We start from the raw sequence: 19,227 nt of genomic DNA, 5'->3' as shown, positions 1-19,227 counted from the left end.
TTTTATAGTGATTAATTGAAAAGCCTGTGATGTTGTCTGTGATTCACTCCAATTAAAAACAGTTAGTTTACACTGAAATCAATTGTATGAAACTGGAATATTGGAATAATTATTAATCTTAGTTTGTATTCAAATATGATTGTTAATAAATTTGATGAAGACATTTGAGAAAATGTAATTTTTCCTGCTCATTGTCTGGATGTGTTGATGTAAAGCCCAACCTTGGTCCTAAAAGCACAATGCTCTGTGTGTTTTAGGTTTCCTTGCTTCAGCCCAGGTGATTTCAATTAACAGGTGTTGGCTGAACTGCAATCAGCCAAATCAAGTATTTTACAGCAGGGAAATATCTAAGTCTTGTTCCTTCAATTTGCACAACAAATAAAGAAGTTATTGATGGTTCAGAGCTTTAACACAATCAACACGGAAAGACAGCAAGGTGTTAAATAAAAAATGAATTCATATCTGGAGCAAGAAGCCAGTTTTGGTCCTCCACCGGAATTTAAAATGCGAAGGGTCATACTGGAAATGAACAACTGGTGTCATAATCGCTCCAGCAGTGGAGGCTAAAAAGGCGCTGCTCTCTAGCCAATTACTACACTACTTTCCCTTTGACTTTGAGATCGCTGCTCTAACTAACTGTAATTTTAAAAGCCCCTTGCATCTGAGACGGGCGCTGCAGTGGTGAAGCTAAAAAGAGACATGTGGGAGGTCTGATGTGCAGGTGCACTTTAAGGAGAAATCCTCCTGGATGACTGAGGAGCACCACAAATACACAATCTGATACTTTTAAACACCATAATGGCTCCTGAAAGCAACTTTCATTTAAATCCAATAAACCCTGGGCTTGATATAATTATGTTTGCATGGGTGCTGTTAATATGGTCTCATTTGTTGGAATCCCAACCTATAAGTAGAAAAAACACAGTGCCAGTCTGCTCCATGGCTTTTTGTTTGTTTGTTTGTTTGTTTTTTATGACAATACTGGCTTTTATTGGGTATTACTGTTTTAAAGAGTGAGCTCTACAAGCCAGGAAACTGCACTACACATGACCTAGTAAAAGTATTCAAGGCCATTCAAATCCACATTTTAATGGGATTTATTATGAGACTAAAACAAAGTTGAGCATAATTGTGTAGTGAGAGGATATTTTTTATAAATAAGAATAAATAAAAACTTGACTTGTTTGGTAGTATGTCAATGGTTGCAAATATTTTCCATCTTTATTTGTTTTTAAACGAGGATGGAAATATCTGAAGGCCATCCGTCATTTAGACAAATCATAATTCACACCCTTGACCATCTGTTGCAGAGGTGCAGACATTTTCAATTTTGTGCTCAAAATACATTGTGAAGGCAATTAAACTGATCAAAGAAAAAAGCAAACATCTGAGTATGACCTCTGACTTGCACTCGCCATGCACGAGCCGACAGTTCACCACAGTTATGAACGGATTCAGTACCTATTACTAAATGCAGATCCCATCTAGATGAATAAATGCACATTTGCACTTATAAAAAAGGTTTCCACATGACATTATTTGAATAGTTGCTGAAAGCTGAGATTTCACTAAAAATCAAGGTTTTTGAGCCCTCGCTAAATTTGTATTTTAGCTGAGGTCAGAACTTTAAGATTTTCATTTTGATTAATTAATTACAAAGACTTCAATGCAATAAAAATTTTAACGCAATTACTTGTATTTTGTTACATTCAAAAGTTCCAGCTGGAACCTTGGTAATTCATGTTTCAGGTACACCGTAAATCAGACACTCAAGCAACATTTACAAACAGCGATGGACAACAAAGCATGAAAAGTGAAGCCAGCCTGCAATAGCCTGAAACAGCATCTAAACGCTAAACATGGAGCAGCGCAGACATCAACAATGCTAAAGTCCACCGTCTACATTTCTAAATAGGGATTTGTTCAAATAAGCTCCATGAATGATCAACACTTCAAAGCTGAATAGGTATAATAACATTTTACACCAATCTGATGACTTAATAACCTAAATAAAAGATAAACAGAAAACAATATGTTTGATGTTGAGCTCATATGTCTAGTTATTCAATATTTTAGCAGCAAAGGTAATTTTGAAATTGAAAATGTTGCTTATTTTGTTGGTAGCTTTTGGTTAAAATATGATTAATTAATTACAGACCATGCAATTAACTCAATTAAAAACTTTAATCGAGTCCCACCACTAACTTTAATGTTACCTGTCAGTGCAGCCTAATCTGGAATAATTCCAAGCATTTCAATGTGTTTGATTGTGGTTTCCGAAGTGATGAAGCTGTGATCTGACTTCGCAGCAGAGCGTGAAACGTCACTTCTCATTAGGACGCAAACAGAACTTATGACCTCTTCATCTGGCCATTAATGAGGCTCTTCGACCGAGTCTAATGACTATTTTGAGGGAACGTTGACAGGAAGGAGACGGCATCGTGTTTTGCCAGCAGAATGTGCAAAGGCCCCCGTGAGGCCTCATACTGAGACAGGAGACAAATCCAAGTGGCAACAGGCCGTCATGGAGAGGTTTATTCGACTTACTGGTCCAAGAATCCATGACAACTCAAATTTATTCGAGTTAAGCTGAAAGGAGCGTAGTTGGCATTAGTGGTGACACCCACCAGAACACAGAGAAATACCCGGAAACACCCCAGAATAAATTAAAACAAACGAGAGAGAACATAAAAACACCTGTCCTTCAAACTATCAAGACCCTAAAAATAATTGCTTTCATGTCAGAAACTGTAAAAAGGAGCATTAATACGAGCTTGGGAAGTTAATTTCCAAGCTGTGGGTGCTGACACTGTTGCCATGACACCGCCTCACAGAAGATGCACCACTTTATCAGCGGGGAAAGGAAAGGAGAGCAGCAGCAGAGAGCCAGACTAAAACTGTACATCTTGACCTTCAGCATTTCAGCAAATGGCAGAAACTATTAGTGCATTTGTAAGAGCAAGGACGTTTCTAAAGGATCCTCTCATTTTTCTCTTCATACATGCAGAATGCAGCGCTTCCAGAAAGTAGATGCAATATTAAGTCAGTGTTTGGCTGAGTGGTGGTGGCTCATAGAGGATAATTACTGTTTGTTTCAACCTAACCTTTGACTCATTCTAACTGTGCATTTCTGGTTTGAATGATTACAGCTGCTATGAGTCTAAAAGGACATGAAATTGCTGTTAGAAAGCTGCTTGATGTAAAACGGCAGCATGTTTCCAGAAACTGAGCCTCATTCAGAAGAATCTAACAAGAGGACTGAGGATCAATTACTGCCTTTAACAACACAATATGTTATCAAAGAACTGGGTGTATGGAAAGCCAAATATGTAATGCATATTTCATTTTTCAGGTCCAGTTATTAACGTAAACTGTTTTTTTTTGTTGTTTTTTTTAGGATGGAATGATTAGAGTAGGGTTCCACAAGCAGTGTTAGCTTCTGGCAAAGGAACCCCCTTTGAAAATCTTAAAAATCTGGAGAGAATGTTTTTTTCTAATTTTTATCCATTACTCCATAATTATTACATTTGATTAGCATAACAGCTGCTTCGTACTTTCTCGTTTTAAACAGCTACGGTCTGTTCTTGTCAGAAACTTTTCCATTTTGCTTTTGCTATGCTGGGTTGAAGTGCAAAGCATCTTGATAAAAGTGCAAATGAGAAATAATATTTGAAAAATCAATTTGATTTTATGATTAAAAAGTATATTAGTCAAATTTTTAACATTTTTGCATTGTTTTTCTTATTTCCCTTCAACTTGCTGAACCCTCCAAAGTGGAAGCCCCCTGGTGGCTTCCACTTTGAAAACCACTGGATTTGTGGTAGATTTACTAATGTGTGCTGACAATCATGATTTGTTTCAGTGCAAGAATGTAAAATAAATTTCTTAACATGAAATCACTATATTTAATTATACTCAAATATAATTAATTCAATATTTAATCTATTATTTTTGTATTTATTTCCAGTTTTAAACAATGAATAGCATGTAAATAATTATTTCACAAATTATTGACATTTGGCACTCTTTGCTCTCTATAGAGTCCAAGCCTTTAATCACAAAGTCCAATGCAAACTGTTGAATGCAGAGCTGTAAAGTGGAGAGATGAGTCTGGTCAGGGCTTTTCTCAGGTAAATTGTTGCATTTCTACAGAAAAATAAATTTTCTCTTTGGAAGGATGAAGTTGTTAAAATGTGTGGTGAATAAACACAGCAATCTGCTCTCTTGTAGCTCAGAAATCCTTCCCGTAAGAAGGGAGATCATCACAGATGATGTATACAGTTGGCAGATTTCCGCCTTAACCTCAAGAGATTAAATCAGAGGATCTGTTTGACTTAAAGCAACAGAAGACAGACTTGTTGGTAGAGGAATAATTGCACTATAGCTTCATTGAAACACTCTTTTTGAATAGATTATTCCTGATTTTCCCGTCTATCTTTGCACCCTTGCTAATTATTACATTTGTGCACTTCTGGAAAATGAGCTGTGACACCTCAAAGCCCCCCGTCAGTGTCAGGACACATGGAGCAACCCAGGGTTTATTTAAATTAGATGTGCTGACAAAAACACTATGTTCTGCTTGCTGCTTTTGAGCAGAATGCTGCCTGGAAAGCTCACAGTGACACAAACTCCTGTAGGCAACAATAAAGGGTGACAGACATGATGAGTGTTTCCCTCTGCTTGCAGAGAACTAACAGTCTCTGCTTATTTAAAGTGTTCCTCTATCTTTGTTTGCAGCTGAAACCTGTGGTACACAGACAGAAAATTTGACTCTAAACATGACCTATTATGCTTCCTTGAACAGGTTAGGATAGCTCTATGAATTATACCATAAACATGTTCATTACATTATCTACACAATATAATTTCTAGATAATGACATTTTAGTCTGCTCAGTTTCAGAATGGGCTGTTTTAGGGCCTCCTGTCACTTTAAATCCAAATCAGCTGCTGCTGGCCACGCCCCCCAACTCAACATTTACACTGACACGTGAAAATGGCTGCAAACAGATGTACAATTACATAATTGTACATCCTTGAAAAGCATTAGTAGAGACTCCTGCACAATCAGCACGAATGTAAAGATGTCAAGACCTTAGTTTTCTAGGGAACTTGGTAGAAAAACAGGCCCCACAGCATCACATATCCTCTGCCATATCCAACAGTCCCACAATGCTTTGCTTTATTACACTAGACCCACTTGGAATCTTTACTTCACCGTTCCACTTAAAGTCCCACATGATTATGTTTGTGATGGCACAGCATCAGACCTGCTGACAAATTTTATGTTTTCAATGTGAAATTATGCTACTTCATTTTGAGGATTTTATTCATCGTCATTATGAGGGCAGATAAGACAAAATGGTGGGGTAATCAATGGAGAAGCATCCATGTTCATCCCTGAGAAACTGATCAAAGACAGAAAATAAGACCTTTGGAGCATTCAACAATTTCTATGTCAGTCACCATTCTGGTGACAGAACTGAAGATTGCAACTTGAAAATTTCAGGATGAAAGACAAAGACTGAATAACTGAACATGAGGTTTTTACCTTTGCCCAAAAGCATCCCCTTCATAAATACATTTTAGGTTGAAAACAAAGTAATGCAGTTTGTGTCTCAACTGGTTGTTGTATTGATTTGTTGTGACACACTTTGTGATTTTCACTTCTTAAAAGGCTGAATATTAAAACAGTTATAGTTGCTTACAGATACATGTATGAAACATCTACTGAAAGCAGAAGAGCATTTTTCCTGAAGAAAAGATTTTTATTCAGAAAAATATATTTTGTAATCTATAGGAATGCCTGTAAATATATGCTTATTGATAATGATTTTTTAAGATTACTGCACCATGTGCTGAAAATATTCAGTAATATTTGTGGGATAGAAACCCATCAATAAGGAATAAGGATCTTACGCATGTAGTTATTTGGCTTTCTACACATGATACATGATACATATTATTGCAAAGCTCAAATCAATGGTGGGATGTAGAAAAGCTTGAGAGGAAGAGATGTGAGCCAGGTAGACGGATAATCAGACATCTTTGGCTTTCAATAAGCTGCTTTGTGGATTTTAATCATTTTCAGGTTCTTTTGTGCCAGGATTAACAAAATCGTCAAAGACTGCTGTCTGGTGCAATAAAAGTGAGACAATTCGCTGTCCCTAATAAAACAACCACTGAGTCATCTCGACTCTTTATGTCTACACAAGCAGATTTAGTCAGTTTCACAATTTTTCTGGCAGGAGAAACAAAGTTTATATTAGAGAATTTTTAATGGTTTCTGTTAAAAGTTAAATCTTTTCTTTAGTTTCAACTTTTGAAGTTAGAATGTCCAAGACATTTTCTCCCTGTTCATCCATCCATCTATCCGTCCGTCCGTCCAGCTTCATCTGTGTATTATAGAGTGTGTATACTAATTTTTGTGACCTATTTAGGATCTTTTCTGGGACTGCATATGAGGACCGTCGGGTCATTTACGAAAGAGAACCTGGTCATAACAGTGAACCTTGTTTTTAGGTCAAGGGATTTAGAGGTTTTGTGTGAAACAAGTTCAGGTTGATGATGGCGTAGGTTAGGGTTATATACTGGTAATGGTTAAGGAGACGTATACCAAGCTTACTCAACCAATCAGAACCAAACAGAACGTGTTTCACCCCGAACAACAAAAACGGACTGAACACAAAGAAGAACCTCTGACTGATTGCTAAGCATCCATCTTTAACACAAAGTTTCTCAAAACAAACACTGATTGTTTTGAACTGGGATGATAGACGACATACAGTCAATAGCAGTGATGCCACTCACCTTGCTGGCTCCAGGCAGTAGGTGCAGTTTGACGTAAGGATCCGAGAGTCCATTGTGGTCCATCGGTTTGAGCCCCTATGGAGATAGAACAGAAAGCTGTTGAGGAATTTCTGCATATTTATATCCCACATAAAGGAAAAAGGAAGACAGTAGCTCTGTTTCAATTACAAATGTGTGTAAAACTTTGTTGATATTCCACTAAAGTAAAAAAAAAACAAAACAAAACAAAAACACAATTTCACAATTGAGGTGTTTCCATTAAATAAAAAAATGTGATTCAAATGACATGAACATGTTTGTTGAGTTGATATGTCATTAACACGCCACACCATCCTCCTGCTACCACTTCCTGTCGTCTTGTTTGTTGTTTCCACCAGTAGTAACATCTGGTTGTTGATCACATGACTTGTGTGATGCAAAAAAAGTGTTTCTGTTGCAAAATACACACATTTCGATACAGTCGAAAAACCACCTCATCCTAGGGCAAAAAAACTTTTTATCAAAAAAAAAGTTTTTTGCACTTTGATTAAGCAAATTTATTTTCGGAATTCCATTTTGTGTAATTATGTGGTCAATGAAAAGGCAGCAAAGAAAGGTCAATGGAAGGAAGTCTTTTCCTCTCAGAACAGTAATATGTATGTTGTTGTATGTGCCACCTAATTTTATCATTTGGAGAATATAGTCACCGGCACATTATGTGCTACTTATGGATCTGAGAGGCTAGGGCAGGAAATCCTGCGCACAAAGACCCTGGATGGCTCCCAGAAACTCTGCGGGGAATAAGGGAGCAAACTCAAAACAGGTTTAACTTTCCCTTTAGGAGCAAATCAATAAGACTCCAGCCGAGGTGAGGATGTAAAGGTCAACCATAGAATAACCATAATGGGGTAGGAACCAACTGGGTGAAGTGAAAGACTCTGCAGGGCTGCAGAGGGAGTTCTTTAGAGTGACAACATGTTTCCAGAAGGTTTTAGTCTCCAAATGTTTGACCATCTCAGGTGGAGGAAAATTTTGCTGGTTGCTTTTGTGGCAACAATTAGACCGGAAATGTTTAATAACAATTTTGCAGTTATTTCCTTGCAAACATAAATTTGAATGTACTTTACAGGGATTTATGTGCCCCTTTGCAATGGAAACTCTTTTTCACATCACACGAGTCGTGTGATCAACAACCGAATGTTACTGCTGGAGGAAAAGATGAAAAAGACAAACTAATGACTTATTACGTGAACAAACTCATTCAAGTGTGATTTCCACTGTGTCACTTATTAACAGACCCACTACAATTGCAAAATCAAAATTGTTTTTTTCAACATTAGCGGAATATCTATAAAGTTTTGCATTCATTTATAATGGAAATGGAGCTATTGCCAGGTCAGCAATGTTTCTTGCATGTGTAAAAATCTTTTATCATAAAGTTATCATTCTTTTTCTTGTTAAACATTTGTTGTGATAGAAATCCATATTTCCATTATATCCCAACTGTACATTAATAGCATTATTTTTTTGTCAGTCTTACCACTGAGACCAGAAAATGCTTTCAGAGTGATTATTCCTGCAACTAAAAGGACCTTTGAAATGCAGAACTGCTGAACTTCTTTCTAAATGCGAGTTCTGGAGGTGATTTAACATGTTAAGAGGATTTTAATCTGTGATGGTTGGCATTTCAAAAAGAGCTTAAGATTCCACTTCATGTTTTTACAACTGCTGAATTTGCCAGTTTTATTATGAACCACTATAAAAATAAAAAAATAAAAAAATAAAAAATCAGTAAAAACCCCGATTCCAACTATAATTTATTCATAAACACTGAGTGCACAGAGGCCCATTCTTTGATAAAGGTAAGGTGAGAAATTCATTTCTCTTTTGTCCGATGACGGCGTTTGTTGCGGCTTGGGATGAACGATCAGTTTGATTTATTGGTGGTTTAAAGAGAATCAGCATGAAATTATTTTGGCCTTTAATGTTAGAATTTTCTGTTATTTTGCAATATTTCTTTCACAATTCTAGTTCTAATATTAAAAAGATAAAGTGGCAACACACTAGCTTATTCATTAGGTACACCTGTACAGCTACTTGTTTACAAAAACAGGAAATTAACCACTCATATGGCAACAACTCAATACATTTTGACATTCAAACTGAGGTATTTTGGTGAAAAACTTTCATGCAGCTGTTGATGATAGATTTGAATACTGCAATCAGCGGGAAGTAAGTGCAGCCAGTATTGGTGTAATGTGGTCATAGTGTTCATTTCTCATCAGTAGTTCTGATTAGAAGCATCTATGTGGCGTTGTAAGTTAGTTGTAGGCTCTGGTAAAGATTTTACCTCTGCAATGTGTTTATCTAGTTTATTTCTGCATAATGGTGCAAAATGTTGAGTCATAATACACAGAAAAGGCCCAACACAGCAGCTGCATTTTGGCTTTAAGGGCTACAGTTCAAACCACAGCATGTGCGAGAAATTTAATCTGCGCTCAGAACAAATTTATATCAATATTACACATTACCATCAGCTTTTCAGAAAAGAGAGTGTCAGGATTTCTCGCCTCTGCAATGACCTTAACATACGCTGCGGGGATTTGGTCAAAATAAGACTAGTGTAGAGTCAGCCGATGGGGCTGGTGGCGGTTAATGAGAAATCAGAGGGATGTCTTATCACTCCACCAGATGAGTCATCCACTCAGCGCTCTGCTGTTCATCCCTGCAAGTCATCTGCAGCCCGACCTCAGGAACAGCATGGATATGTAACAGATGTCAACAATCACTAGAAACCCTCTGCTCGCTGCTGCCTGGCTACATGTTTCTATTCCAATAAAGTGCTTCGATGTGAACAGCATTGCTTTCACGTGTTAAATAAATCCACAGGAAAGCTGTTGTATAATAAACCTTTAGCTTTTATGCTAAGTCATTCTTTTTTTGAAGAAGTACAACAGAAGTGTTTTAACAAAAACTGGTTACAAATGTACTCTATAAAAGTAAATACACACTAAGTACGAAAAATAAAATAAAGCAGATTAAAAATCATCATGAAAACAGATTTTGTAATTTATTTTATTGATGACTTATTAATTAGGGAGCATTGCTAATTGATTAAAAAAAAGTATGATTACTGCACTTCGGTGGGGTTACCAAGAAAAATCTGACTGTCAATAAGGACAACAGTTTGATAGAAACCTTTCACTACTTTGAATAATTGAGCTTCCTGTACTGTTTGATAATTAGGATCAATTGGAATGTATGCACGATTGAATTGAAATGATTTGTCAATGACTCAAGATAAAATTTGTTGTGAGCACATGATAGCAATATTTATCAAAAGTCACATTGAAAAGGAGCTTGACGAGGGAGTTAAAAGAAGGGATTTTAAGACATTTCAGAAAATCAAGTTGATTTGCAACAAAGATATCTGTCAGATAATATACAAGAGATCAGAGACTTCTACCATTTTTAAAATACATTTTATTGTCATAAACAATCTCTTTCATTTGTTTTGTTCCCACCAATAAATTAGAAACATGAATGTTTTGCATAATCTTCTGAATTTCATCTACAGGTTTCTTTATAAACAGTTCTGATTACTTAGAAGTCTGTTTCCATCATGTATAATTGAAGTGTTTTGTTTTTACTTTTCTGTTGAGAGCAGGTGAAATTTGTGACTAAACAGGCACTTATTGAGAAGTTATGCACTGTGGGTGTGAGCTGTTTATTATCTGCCAGTCTATTAGTGAATATGAACACATCATTTCTTAAATTGAAGAAATTGATTTCCAAAGCAAATTATTATTTCAACGCCGTGCACTTTCCAGCCTCCGTAGAAGCTGAAGACAACACAAACAAATAAAATGAAAAAATGAATAAGGGTTCAGTGAAAGGTTAGCAACCAATTCACCATCTGAGTAAACAGCCATCATGGCCGCTTCGTTTCTATGAAGTTATTTTTTTCTTCAGTGAAGCCAAATTGAAAAAAAAAGGAGAAAAAAAAATCAAACAAATGTTGTATGCATATTTGTCCACAGGCTAAATGTAACAGTTCGCCTCTCAGCGCAGCACTCAGCAGAAATTACTGACAGTGAAATGACACACTCGACTTCCTCTCCAATAAGGAAATACTGTTTTACATTCCATCTGCGCAAATAGAAACAAAGTGAAAATGATTTCTTTAGTTGGATCTCATAAATATGTCTGCATTTCCTCTGATGGTTTCAGATTATTTTCATATTCTGCTTCTGAAGAAAATATTGACTGTTCAGACAAAGGAGAATATATTATGAAAACCGAGTTAGAAGAATAACCAGATGAAGATAAACTTTCTCTGGGTGTCTTTGATATGATTTGGATGCATCATTGAGATAGAGTAAACTATATTTAATAACCTGTCACCGATTCTATTAGTTTATATATAGATTTAGCAGTAATACTTGTGGCTTAAATGCTGTCAACAACTGCTAAGATCAATCAAGGTTGCTCTGAAGGATGGTGTTCTGTTGAAATGTTATTTTGAGACAGAAACTGCGCATAAGGTATAGTTAAGTAATTGTTGTTTTTAAGGCTTTTGGCAAACTTTTTTTTTCTATTTTCACTTCCCTCTCATCAGGTCACAGAAGATCTGTGCCGGTCAGCATATTTGGGTTGATGTGCACAGTAAATGGGGTTCAAAGCAATGTTGCAAAGTGAAGTATTGGACCCCTATGTATTTACTGAGAACCCCACATAGCAATAAATATACAGGAGACCATTCACAATGACATATTGCCGAGAGAACTCCTCAGGTGACTTCAGGTCTCGACATGATTTTTCTTGTTGATCTCTAGGTTGAATCCCAAATTTCCATTTTTGAACTTTTCCTTTTGTTCAACATCTTATTGAACACTATATGTTGACAAAAAATTCTGCATCTTGTGTCTTCTGGCAAGTTTTTCCTCTATATATTAAATTTCTGTAGCGTTGAAATGTTAATCTTTTTGTTGTTGTTTTGTGTTTTTCCCCTTAAATGAGCAGCAGCACCACGAGAGGTGATTGGGGAGGTTAGAGTGGCACTTTCATCTGCTGCTATTGTTGCCTTCAGCAAACACCTGAGCTGCCACCGAGATGGAAGACATTACACGAAGCTGGCCTGTGATGAACAGGCAGCTGCGTCACACCACTGATTGCACGAGAACGCCGTGAATACTCTGTTGATCATAATTACTGAGGGTTGGAGGGAAAATGACCCCTGCAAAAGGAAGATGGGAGTGGATCCACACCTCCTATCTCAGGCGTGTTCTTTCATAACAGCTCGGCTGAATAGCAGCCCGACATAAACGCTGCAAAATGAAGTTGTGTTCCTTTTCTGGGAAGAAATAATTACCACCACCACCATCATCATCATCATTCAGATGAAGTCGTAGCGCGGCTTGATGGTTAGGAAACAACACGGAGAGAATGCCGATCTTTTCGACTTTAATTGAAGAATACGAGTTTTTTCTGTAGGTGCAGTTCCAACTTTTCTTGCGACCGACACTGGAGTTGATTTTTAGCTTTTACAGAAGTGAAATTGAACCCGCCTCCTCGAGTTAATTAGCTGCTAAAGACTCTGTGATTATTTCAAGCATGCAGCTAGCTGCCGTCAAATTTTAGATTTATGCAAATCTATTTAGTAAAAGCAGGTAGTCTGTGGCAAACAGTAATGTAGAATCATAGGTACACCACATGAAAGAAATTGAAGTTCGACAGTCGAAGTGTCTGAGTTGATATGATCTCAAAGTATAAAAGTGTATTCAACAATTTTACACAGTATTTAATATTTTCACCATGCAAAAACCTAAAATTACTGCACTGTTAATGAATTTGATTAATATTTTAAATGGTATGCTTTTAGAGCTGCAACCTGCAATTAATCTGTTACAATTACTTAATGATTAATGAAATAAAAATTTGGTGGATTCTGCAAACTTTTCAGTTAACTACTTAAGTCTTTTTATGCAGTATCACAAATACATTAATAGTTGCAAATAATTCAATTGATTTTTTTAAATGAGAAAAATATTTTAAGCAATAAAATGTTTGCTAAGGCTAAATAAACAGTTTTACCAACATGTGAAAAACTCAGTTGTTTCCATTTGACTTATTATCAAAACAGTGTAGGGGTGATCTGTTGATTATTTTTTCATTTATTAACCGAGTAATAATTGGATAGCCAACGGTGCTTAATAGGATGGGTTTTTTTTTTGTTTGTTTTTTTACAGAATCTGAGGTTCCATTTGAATTATAAGTAGAACATAATTACAGGAGGGTTTTTTCACATTTGTAAAATTTTTCTCTTAATTACTCTGACTGTGTTGTTCTTCCACCAAACTGACTGTTTTTGAGTCTGTATACTCAGGTTAATGATTGATTACTAAATTAGTTGACAATTATTTGAATAATCAGTTAATAACAATTAATCCTATTAATCACAGTGCGATTAATCATTTCAACCCTACATATTTTGATCACTGTTGAACACAAACAAATTCACTAAGGTCTGTTATGTGTGGCATTAAGTTGTTGGAAGCCTTTATATTTAATAAATTATTATTTTCTTACAAACTTAAACTAAGAGCAGCATATTGGCTGACATTAAACTGTGGTAAGTGGAAGTGAATGGCTGCTACACACTGAAGAGATGCTAAGTGAAAGCTAGAGTTAGGACTGATCTGGTCCAGAGTTGGTATCAGGCCCAATTCTGACATAATTCTTCGATCAGATATCAGTAAATAAATATATATGCATCAATTTGAAGCTAAAGCTGAGTTCTAACATTTCACAGTTCAAGAAAGTGAATTTATGCACACGCTAATGCACATGTGGTCATTCACATCTGCAAAAACACCATTAACACTGGAAAACAGAAAAAATAACAAGAACAGAAGATGCTGACTTTTGACCCTGAAGAAGTTTGTAAACTTTGCTAATAAGCTCATTATACAAGGAAGTCTTGACACGTATTGTACCATTTATTTAGGACTACTGTTCTACTCAGTGTTCTGGGTCAGAATGTGCTGTTAGAAGTAGTTTCTAATTCTTATTTTAAAATCCGGATATCATCTTAAGACCTGATGACTGACGTAACCCCGACTTTGGAAACCACTAAGCCAGACTTTGTTTTGAAGAACATGCATTGCAGATTCCAGAAGGACAGAGCCCCAACTACATTCTGCAAACAACGGTTTGCTAAATCAGAAATCTTTATAAAATAAAGATACAAATAAGCCTAAAATTAACATGACATCAGTGCTAATGATGACTGAGCGCGAGCTTGTCACAGTAAGCAATAAATCAATCACATGATAAATTAAAAGCTTGATTGTCTTGTTTGTGTACTTTTTGAATTTATTTTGTATTATTATTATGTACCTTTATTACTTGAGTTTGTATTTTCAGTATCTCTGCTGTGTGTATATGTTGTTATAAAACAGTTATTGAAAATAAAATGTTCAAAAAAAAACAACAAAAAAAACAAGCTTGATAATTTCCATTTGCATGTTTTTATTTTTCTCATTTGTTTCCTTTTACCAGACTGGATGACAAAAGGCTTCAGTCTGATGCAACCAGCCACTTTTTGAATTGCAGTTATGTTTACATAAACTTCATAAGTAATTGCATTTGTTCTGTTTTTTGTTTCTATATTTTGGATATTTAAAATGTCTTCCACTTTCAGTGTTAAATGTTAATTAGAAATTAAAATTTATTTACCTTTGAGACGGTGAACTTGGATTATTATGCCGTTACCATTATGATACTTGAAAATTGTTTCAAAACAACAATATTATCATTTGTCACAATAACTTTTGGGAGAATTTATCATCCAGCAAAATTTGTTATCATGACAGGCCTAATGCAAACTTTACTTTTTAATTGAATCCCCATAATTTTCTAAGCTTAATCTGGGTTGTGGGCTCATGAAACCGACATGTTTATTTTAAGGGAATCATTTTTATCTCTATTTTACAGCCCTTATCTCCCACATGAGGGCATCTTCTCCATCGTGCTATCAGCCTCTTCATCGACAGGGAATACGTCTTCATTATCATAACTGAATGGCCTGCTAACACATATGTGCAGGAAGCATCAATCACTATGAGCAGCAGATAACCAGCTGGATGGGAGAGGAGGTTATTGATCTAATACAGAGGAGACTGAACCAGAGTTATGCTGAGGCGGGGGTTAAACCTTCAGAGGGCGGCTGGGGTCAAGGGTCAGGCACTGGCGACTTTTTATAATTAAGAAACGATAGCAGCCAATATGGAAACTGTGCAGGTAGGTCTCATTAAATGCTATAGTCACTATTGTTGATATCGTCAACAAACTGATAATTGAAAGGTTTTTAGAGGAGAGCGGTTGGAGAATGGTAATCTATACATATATCATGTTCTGATCGTTTCTGAAGCCTTGAGTTCTTCCATTTTGGATATCCCTCATCAGTTCATCGCCTACTGTCCTTTAATAAGGTTAGGTCAAGTTTTTATGGAAAACAAATTGAAAAAAAAACTTACAGAAAACTGCTGAAACAATAATTTTTGCTTTTGAACAATAATAAATGGAACTTATTCCATTTATAAGTTCCTTTAAAATTCCTTAAAGGTGACCTCTGATGCTTCCTTGAACATGTTAGTATGGGTCTATGGCCCAACTCAATGTTTTCACTCGCATATATGATGTGTATTGATGATTTTAATGGCGATATTTGACAAAATGCAATGTTTTTATGATGTGAAGCGGTACCGGTCCACCAACCCTGTCCGTGGACCGGTACCGGTCCGTGGACCAATTGGCACCGGGCCGCGCAAAAAATAATTAAATATTTCCGTTTTATGTATTATTTGAGTCTGGAGAATCTTTTATTTTGAAAATCCTTTAACAGGATTCTCTCGGTTACTTGAGCGCCAACGCCGAGCCCACAAGCAGTAAAATGAGTAAGAAACAGATCAGGTGTCTTTGGAAAGTTTCTTTGCAAAGGGGAAAAGGCCCAGAGAAGAGACAGGAGGATGGATTTATCCCGGACCGGTAGGTGAGTCCCACATTACAAGCCGCTCTGTGTAACATGCGGCGACCGGCTGCTAATGAGGCAATGAAGCTTCAAACTGCTTCGCCACTTAGAGACCAAGCAGGCTGTGGATATAAGCAACACTTTGGGTCTCATTGTCTCCCATCACTCCCAGATGGGACCGTCTCGTTGCAGAGAAACAAGCTCAGGGCTCACACGTTAGTCATTATCGTGAGTTAAAATTTTCACGAAAGTAAAATGTTCGTTTCTGCGGCGCATCTGTATCTTATTTTGAAGGGATATGTACATGTTACCATAGCAACCAGAGTCAGAGCGTTTGGGCAGTGGTCGAGAGAAGATGAGTAGAGCTTGTGAGTCTTAAGTCTGGTTTAGACGGCAAGATTTATGAATTGTCGGCCGATTCTCCAAACCTCTGTGGCCACAGAGCTGATAAAAGTACAACAGGTTCGATCGGTTCATGTTCAGCCACAAGGCAGGAGCAACACACCACACGAACCGATTTCAGTCACGAACATCGCAATTCCAGAAGAAAATCCACAAAACCCCCAAAATAGCATACGGGAATTTAAAGTAACCAAATAGGGATGACGATGTAGAAGCAATAGTGATAGTTTGTGGACTAATTTTAAGAGATAAAAGACATAACAAAAAAAAGGCGGTGGATAAAAGACGACGGGAGCAGCCGCTTTATTTGCTGAACTATGATTTGGAAGTGACTGTGTTTTTTCATAGTTAACATTTTTAACTGAATAAACATATATAATAATGACCTTTACATATAATAATAAACATTTCCACATATCATCTCCAATATCCACCGGACTCACAGTTGAGCAATATGTCAGCTGTTCGGGATTCCCCTCTGTTCTTACGTCACCCGCTTTCTGATTGGCTACCTGTCACATTCATCAGGTTGTATTCTCGTTCCCAGACAGGGAAAACCCCACAGGCTCCGATAAAAGGGCAAAGACAACCCAAATTGGGCATATTCAGGATTTAGCGGGAACACCAACATGCAGAAGCCTTATCTGACGGTTCAAAATGAAACTTTTACTCATATATTGTTTAGATCAGCTTGAATTGTGATTGACGGAGATTTATTTCAAGGCAAAATCATATCAGTGTTTCTCTCTGACTTTTGAGAAAATAATTTAGGTGTTTTTCTTATACAAGCATTTCAAGCTTTTGCACCAGACTTGGCTTAACACTGGATCTGCTTCAGAAGAAAATTCCTTAAAGGTGACCTCTGATGCTTCCTTGAACATGTTAGTATGGGTCTATGGCCCAACTCAATGTTTTCACTCGCAAGTTAAAATAGCTGCAAACAGATGAGTAATTATACAAACGTACATCTTTGGAAAGTAGAGGTGGAGCCTCCTGCACAACCAACAAGAATAGAGCAAGTTCTTTTTGGATGGTAAGTCAACAACAAAACACTTGTCTTTTCCAGCAACCACTATACGGCTGACCAAACATGCTGGAGTTCAGCTTGAGTTGCTAGGTAACAGCGCAGTACCCGTCCGTTGTGACTTAACAAAAAACATTCACATTTTTGCCAAAAATGTGAATGTTGAATGTTTTTCAAGAGCTTGGACTGTTTTTAGAAGCAGTTGAAAACCAAATGGAGGAAGAAAAACATAGGAAAAGTGAATCTTGCATAATAGGCCCCTTTTAAGGAACTGCTTCAAAGAAAAGCTCCACTGACATGCTTTTAAGAGAGTATTTTTTCTAAAATAGGCATTAAGAAGGGTAATACATTTTAAGAATATCCTACTAATTGCTTTCTAAATAATAAGCAAATCTAGGAACCAAAGATGCATCTTTCCTCTCGTCTCTTTCACCTTCTCTCCTGGAGGAGTTCGGGTACAACTCAGGGATACGAGTTAGACCAATGAGAAAACACATCAGCATAATTACAACTTTGTGACTGTCTTTGTCTGAGTTTCTGCTTCCTTTTCACTCTGAGCTCCCGCTGCTTCACGTCGGACGTTCATTGACATCAGCAGTTTGAAGCCCGTCTCTCCTCCTAGTCTTTGCCAGATCTGCATACCTAGGCCAAATTTGTTTCCATCACTTTGTTGTCTTCTGCTGACATTATGTCTCCTCGTTTTTTTTCCTACTCGGTCGGCCTGCCAGCGTGCCTGTCTGACTGCCAGGCGTCTGCCATCTAATCTGATGTCCAGAGAGTCTCTATAGGGCCTGTCTGCTCACTCCCTGCTGCCATTTCCAACTCTGATCCCACCTGTTCAGCCTGCAGTCACTCTCAACAATTTGATGCATAACATTTAACGTGACGCTAAGATTGAAACCAAGCTACTATGAGGCAGTTGGGTTACAACACATGAACTTGCAGAACAGGTTGTCAGATCTTGATGACTTTCTAAGCTTTTTTCTTCATTAAAACAACTTTCTTCTTGTAATTTTATGATGTTATTGACGTAATTAAAAATGTATTCTGGCCCCAATACGCTGTCATACTTGCCCCTGCTGCCGTTTTTCCTGTTCATTCTCCTTTTCTCTCCTCCTCCATCAGCTCCACTGTTCCTGTGTACGCCAATTATTCTACTGGGCAGCTTGTTGATTAATTTGAGCACTGCTGCCACCTAGTGACCGGAGGCCTGTTTCTCAGTCAAACATGAACAAAGACAATAATAAAGAGCTCCTGCCTCTGATGCATCTTGCAGTCCTAGTTTGGGATTTCTTGCGGGTTGGTCTAGCCAAATCTTCTAGGCAAAATGTTTCTCTTCTCATGTCTGAAAAATATTCTACACAAATGCTGCAGAGCAATGAAACTATGAAATCTTCACAAGAGTGGAGAGAAAAGCATAAAAAGACCTGACCAGAAAGAACTTGCCCCTTGTTCCTATCAGCTCAAGTTAAATATTTCTCCATTCTTGTATCATCAGGCTTTTAGATTTGCCCAAATAATCATCATTATTACACTTTCCAAGAACTCTGATGCCAGGTTATTGGTCTAGCAAGTCCACAAAAAAACTAAACACAGGACAATAATTTATTTTACCAGATAATTTCCTCCCCTCCCCCCAAAAAATGACTGCATATTAATAAAAAAGAGCAAACATCCAACAAACTGATGAAAAAACCTCACAGTGATAATCTGAAGGAGCTCGGGAGGGAGATGGCGTTAGGTCGAACTGGGAGGCTGGTTGGATCAGAACTAAGGATTGATTTAGTGGAAATGGGTTGAGATCGGAGCTTAACTCAGCAGCTTACCTTTTTGTACCTGGGAACAGGAAGCTTTATTCCATCAAACATAAACCACCAACACAAATAGATGCAATGAGAGCATGCAAAAGAAAAGAAGGAAAACAGATGAGATAAAAACTGAAACAGTTCAAAGTGAAAAGATTAGAGTTGCAGTGAGTGAAT

General features: G+C 37.1%; 1 protein-coding gene across 3 annotated transcripts in view; it reads right to left on the bottom strand.

Moving 5' to 3' along the window:
- LOC103146121 (double C2-like domain-containing protein beta) overlaps nucleotides 1-19,227 on the bottom strand; it is a 125,687-nt gene that overhangs the window by 26,221 nt on the left and 80,239 nt on the right. For 2 of the 3 annotated variants that reach the window (XM_016677298.1, XM_016677296.1), the window contains exons 3-4: nucleotides 19,072-19,095; nucleotides 6,810-6,884 (exon numbers count right to left, since the gene is read on the bottom strand). In XM_016677298.1, coding sequence (XP_016532784.1) covers nucleotides 6,810-6,872 — 63 coding nt within the window. In that variant the 5' untranslated portion in view covers nucleotides 6,873-6,884; nucleotides 19,072-19,095. The remainder of the gene's footprint in view (nucleotides 1-6,809; nucleotides 6,885-19,071; nucleotides 19,096-19,227) is intronic. The other variant, XM_016677297.1, reaches the window with a different exon arrangement.

This window comes from Poecilia formosa, unplaced genomic scaffold (assembly GCF_000485575.1).
Source record: "Poecilia formosa unplaced genomic scaffold, Poecilia_formosa-5.1.2 Scaffold152, whole genome shotgun sequence".
Lineage (NCBI taxonomy): Eukaryota > Metazoa > Chordata > Actinopteri > Cyprinodontiformes > Poeciliidae > Poecilia > Poecilia formosa.
This window is presented reverse-complemented; position numbering and strand designations above follow the sequence as displayed.